Genomic DNA, 6,000 nt, shown 5'->3' on the forward strand with positions numbered 1-6,000 from the left:
GTGAGTGTTCAATCAAAAACAAGTGTTTTGGGGAAATATATTTATAATTTTTTACTCTCACAATAAAGATTGCTGCATTCTGTAGAAATTAGCCTCTTCATGGCTACCCCAGCCCATGTTGCTAACAGGTATGAGTATGTAACTTACACTCTCAGGAAGGAGCTGTTCCTAATGATAAAGTGTTTTCTGTTTCTGTCCTCTGAATGGCTGTCTCTCTCTTCTCCCTAACACAGCAAATGAAGAAGCACCCGTGCCGCCAGTGTGACAAGTCCTTCAGCTCCTCACACAGCCTGTGCCGGCACAACCGCATCAAGCACAAAGGCATCAGGAAGGTTTACACCTGCTCGTAAGTTCTGGTTTCTAATGTGGGAGCACAGGCAGGGGCTGAGCGGATCTCACCGAGCTCTTTCATGTGTTACCATTCGTTTTCCATCCCCATCCTCTCTGTTCCATAGTGTATGGATTTCATTTCTTAATTGTATTCTGTTGTTTTGACATGCAGCTTCTTTTTTAATCCTCACTCCAGGATATTTTACCAGTGATTTTTTTTTTTTTTAAGGGAGAGTGGGAAAGAGAGGGAACGACAGAGAGAAACATCGATGTGAGAGAAGCACATCGATTGGTTGCCTCCTGCATGGGCCCTGGTTGCCGGGCCAGGGAGGAGCCTGCAACCAAAGTACGTGCCCTTGACCAGAATCAAACCCAGGACCCTTTGGTCCACAGGCCGACACTCTATCCACGGAGCCAAACCGGCTAGGGCGACATGCAGTTTCTTGATTGGGCTGTAACACTTAAAATGTTAAACTAGAAAGGAGCTGTTGCTTGCACAGCCTGTGTGGGTTCCTGTGTTCTTGGCTGTTAACCCACAGGTGTCCATTTCATCAGGGAGGATTTCGGAGAAGTGATTGAGTCGCAGTTGCATGGTGGAGTCAGTTTGACCGACTCAGTAGTTCAGAGAGGCCCTGATGGGCTTGGTCCTGGTCCTGGAGTCAGTCCTAGCTGACCGCTTGCCCAGGCAGGGCAGCTCTGTCTCGGCATGCTGTTGGCCAAGACACCAAAAGCATGGGACTGAGTGGCCAATACCCTGGATAGTCACACCACTCGAGATGGTCATGAGCTCCTTAGTGTGTGATGATCTGAACTTGTTATTACTAGTGAAAAAGCTTTATCCCACACTCAGACAGAGCATGCCTAAAGTGAGTTGCTATAAAAGGTTACTTTAAGGCACTTTTCATAAAAGAGAGAGAGAACTAAACCACATGGAAGCTGTACAGCCCGTCTGTAGCTCGTGTGCACCACGTGGCTCCGGACACCGTGAAGGGTGGCTGTGGGGCCACTGGGGCTTGGTGATTAGGGAACGTTTCTTGGGTAGGAAAACGGGGACGTAGACTCTCCTTCAGTGACATTGAAGCTGGGAGTGATTTTGGAGAGATGAGAACCTCTGTAAAAAGGAGCTGTTGAGATTGTATTGAAAGAATCAGAATTTAGAAGGAAGGCCTGGACTGGGAAGAAGGCCTGGAAAAGGAAGTCTGTCAGGCATAATCCAAGTCTAGAAAAGACATACTCCGTCTGCACCAAATCAGACTGATCCTATATGGACGCAAAAATGGTCAGAAAACTTTTTACAAAAGCTGCCCAATTTTTTTTACACAAATTGGGAACTTCGATTTATAGCAAAGTTGCTACTTCACTTTGGAGCATTGGTGTCCACACAGGTCACCTTGACCTCTCTGTGTGTGCTGTTGGTGGTGAAGGCCTTTCAGCCGCGACGGCGACCCTCACTGTGAGTTCCTTTTCAGCAAGCAGGTTACCCCTTGTCTTCGGCTCCACAGGCACTGCCCAGACTCCAGGCGGACCTTCACCAAGCGGCTGATGCTGGAGAAGCACATCCAGCTCATGCACGGGATTAAGGATCCCGACTTGAAAGAAATGACAGAAGCCACCAACGAGGAGGAAATAGAAATAAAAGAAGATACCAAGGTCAGACATGGCAGATGTTCTCTTTACGACAGAATTGTGTTGACTTGCTTTTTTCATTCATTCTTTTCATTTAAAACTTTCTACAGTTACACAATGTAAAAAGTTCTGACTGTGCATAAAGGTATGAAATGCTAGGCAGTCTTCCTCTACACCCACGCTGACCTTTCCTCTTGCTCCTAAAAGGTACCCTTTGTTAAGTTTCTTCTGTGTCCTGCCAGAAATAGCTTTAAGGATCTACTTACATAAATAAATTTTAAAATTTGATGCTGACTCAGAAATTGCCTCTTAGCCAGAAGGGAGGTATAAAGCTGGAAACACAGTGGTTGTGATAGGGCCCTAATAAAACTTGTGGTTCCTTTTCTCTTCTCTTTGTAATGAAAGAAGACAAAATGGCGACTTCGTGCCTTATTCTTACATCAGTGGATAGTGAACTTGGATTAGACAGCAATATCTATAATAACCTGTGTACATGGCATGTGGGTGCCAAGAGCTCTTAGGGTAACCAAGAGTTCAGCCGATGGTTAAGGGATCCTGCTGTCTTTGGCACCATGTCTGGAACGTACCTGGGTAAAGCCTGTGTGTGTTTTCAAGGAGTTACTCATTGGGTCGAGGCCAGACAAATGTCGCATCGATTGTAATCCTTTTCCTCAAGAGATGTCCGGAGGGGAGAGGAAGGGGGAATTAAAGAGTGTTTCTCTTCAGAGTATAAATCTTTTGCCTTTTTAGAGAATGGAGGTGGAGGGGCAGGTCAAGGTGTATCAGGGGTGCCCTGTGAACAAGGCAGAAAAGTCGGGCCATGCAGCTGGGAGGAGGGAGAGTCCCTTTGGTTTGGATTTTTGGAAATCGAGAAATGAGGGATTAGATGTGGGTCAGATCTAGAAAGCTGGAAAGGGAGGAGAAAGGTATGACCTGTTGGGGGAGGGGCGGGAAAGAGCAATTACTAGACCACTGGGGCTTCCAGTGACTCTCCATCTCCGTCACAGAAAAGGCATGCCTGGCTTTTCCCTGCCACAGGGCTTCTTCCGTCCCCCAGCCCCTGCGCGCGCCTCCCTGGCCTCATCTCTGCTCTCACGGGTCACCCTGCTCCGGCCCTGCGGGCCTTTCTGCTGTCGCCCAGGCACAGGCCCTGCCTCTGGCCTTTGCTTTGCACAGCTCCCCGTGTCTGACCCTTTACCCCATGTGGTCCATGGCTCATGTCCTTCTGCAACAGGCCTCTGTCCAGATGTCACTGTCACACCATATGTAACCAACCCCCCCCCCCCCCCCCAACCCTCCACACACGCTGCTTTGTTTTCCTGGGTGTGACACTGCAGATTGGCTCCTTGGTTGCTGCTTGTCACGCTCCATTGGAGCCACCTTCCATGAAGGCGGGGACTTGTTTGTCCCCTGCTGGGCCCTGGGCTGGAGCGCTGCCTGGTGACACGGGAACTCAGATTTGTGGAGCGGGTGAAAGGCCGGAGTCGTGACAAAACCCCGATCCTGGAGCTCACAGTACACGTTTCCCGGCAGCTCGGAGTCCGAGGGAGCTGGTCCCTTGTCATCCATCCAGCAGAACGGCTTTCAGTTGTGTCTTTTTTTCCCCAAAGGTTCCCAGCCCCAAGCGGAAGTTGGAAGAACCAGTTTTAGAATTCAGGCCTCCCAGGGGAGCGATTACTCAGCCACTGAAGAAGCTCAAGATCAATGTGTTTAAGGTCCACAAGTGTGCCGTGTGCGGCTTCACCACCGAAAACCTGCTCCAGTTCCACGAACACATCCCGCAGCACAAGTCCGACGGCTCCTCCTACCAGTGCCGGGAGTGCGGCCTCTGCTACACGTCGCACGTGTCGCTGTCCAGGCACCTGTTCATCGTGCACAAGCTGAAGGAGCCGCAGCCCGTGGCCCAGCAGAACGGGGCCGGGGAGGAGAACCAGCAGAGCCAGCCCAGCCCCGAGCACGAGGCGGCCGACGGCGCCGTGTCTGACAGGAAGTGCAAAGTGTGTGCAAAAACGTTTGAAACGGAAGCTGCCTTAAACGCTCACATGCGGACACACGGCATGGCCTTCATTAAATCCAAAAGAGTGAATTCGGCTGAGAAATAGCCACAGACCTTCCAGAAGGGGGATCCCTGTCCACATTGGAATACAAAAGACATTTTTGTTACAAAAAGTTTGCAGTATAATAGTTAACAGTACTGTCTAGGCTGTTGCAATATATTCTCTTTCAACATCCCCTCTTCACCTCGTCGTGTATATCCTCGATAAGTATTAAAGCAGTATTTGAGTTTAAAAGAGTTTGTATATATTTAAATGGAAAACTTTTTATACTCTTTGTTACATGTTTGTATCAGTATTTAGTAGAAAATGTTTTGAGTTTGGGTTTTTTTGGGGGGCGGTTAGAATTTTTCTTTTTGTATTGTTCCTTTAAAACAGAGTTCTTAGTAACAGGGGCAGTTCCTGAATTCAAATAAACCATTTTGTATGTTATGGATTTAAAAGGGTTAACTAATTACAGGCTAAGATAAGGCCTTTTTTAGTGTTTTTAATTTTTAGAATTCACTACATACATTGTAGGTGATCGTTGGTCTCAAAACACCTAGGGACTTTTAAGTGTCTTAGCACCATCCTCAACGTGCCTGCTCTAGTCTGTGAGTGTGCACTTCAGACGGAGCACACTCCAGCGGCGCATGGCATCTTCCGGGCCATGCCAACCTCTTTAAAGCAGCAGCCTTGCAGGTGAATAAAAACTTAGGCCAGACACCCAAACGCAGGAGGATTTCCTTATCTCCGTCTTACAGGGGGAAAGGGTATCTATCCTCAAGGTCAGAGTGGGGGCTGGTGACTTTCTGGTCAGATTCACAAGGCTGGCTTCCAGAGCACAAGGAGATAAAGTTACGAAAGGGCTGGACTACTGTAAAAGTTACAAATACGTCGTTAGACCAATAGATTTCTATAGTCAAGTTTTTGTCACGTAATTTATTAACTATTCTAAAGACACAACTAAAGATATCAAGTATTTCTCTGGCTCTTGACAGGAAGACAAAATTCCTAGTTGACTAACCCTTGGCTGTCTAAAGAGTTGGCGTTTTTTTGTTCTGGGTGCTACTGCCAAACATTCTGGTACTTAGAGTTGGGATGCACAACTCCAACCACCGACTTACCAGTGCAGCAGCCTGCGCGTGGCCACTGGCTGCGCGAGATCAGCGCTGAGCCCCGGGTTTAGTCCCTCCCTTCAATAACTACACTTCCTGGGGCGGGGGGCTCTGCTCGCTGGGAGCGCAGCGGAGTCCTCTTCTGTCCCTTCCATTCACAGTTCTCTGGGAGAGTTCTATTTTTTTTTGTTTCGTTTTATGTTTTCTTTGGCATTTTTATATCTTGTATTTATCCCTAAACATGTTTTGTACTTTTTTTTTTTTTAGGAAAAGGAATTCTTTTGTGTACATATAGATACTTGCATGATATACTGTAGTCAAATGTTCGGTTCCTCAGAAAGGTCTTGCTGCTGTCCAGTGTTATGCACTACATCCAGAAGAACTGTATTCAACACATTTCATCTGTAAATAAACGTGGGACATTTGGCCCTTGTGCTTCTGTGAGAGAGTTATTGATGGTGGGACTGTGACATCTTCCTGAAGCTTAGGAAGTGATTCATTTCAGGGACAGGCTACAGGATATTGCAGAAGAATGGCGTATTCGTTCTCATTAGCAATCAGCTGTTTGTCACTTTCTTGTTGATGCCATCAGGACATCGATGTAACCCAAGGGCATGATTAAGTATTCCTCAACTTGACATTCAATTGCTGTTACTTGTTATATTTATACTTGTATTGCTCTGAGTTGTATTCATAGCACTTTCATATGTTTTTGCATTGGAACCTTGCAATAAACCTGTGTGGTGGGCTGCACAGGTCTGACTAGCCTGATTTTCACGGTTGAGGAAGCTGAGTTCCGATTAAATTCTTTGCCTAAGCCCTCATAGCTGGTAAGTGGCTTTGCGTATTAGAACCCATATTCTTGCTCTAAATCTAGTCTCGCTCTATGTGTT

The 6,000-nt window shown here is 47.1% G+C and overlaps 1 protein-coding gene across 1 annotated transcript in view; it reads left to right on the plus strand.

Annotated features, from left to right (window-relative positions):
• ZNF532 (zinc finger protein 532) overlaps positions 1 to 5,540 on the plus strand; it is a 98,944-nt gene extending 93,404 nt beyond the window's left edge. Inside the window, exons 9-11 of the mRNA XM_054723919.1 lie at positions 234 to 346; positions 1,833 to 1,980; positions 3,567 to 5,540. Coding sequence (XP_054579894.1) covers positions 234 to 346; positions 1,833 to 1,980; positions 3,567 to 4,058 — 753 coding nt within the window. The 3' untranslated portion in view covers positions 4,059 to 5,540. The remainder of the gene's footprint in view (positions 1 to 233; positions 347 to 1,832; positions 1,981 to 3,566) is intronic.
• The last annotated feature ends 460 nt before the right edge of the window (positions 5,541 to 6,000 follow it).

The sequence above is a fragment of the Eptesicus fuscus genome, chromosome 12 (assembly GCF_027574615.1).
Source record: "Eptesicus fuscus isolate TK198812 chromosome 12, DD_ASM_mEF_20220401, whole genome shotgun sequence".
Lineage (NCBI taxonomy): Eukaryota > Metazoa > Chordata > Mammalia > Chiroptera > Vespertilionidae > Eptesicus > Eptesicus fuscus.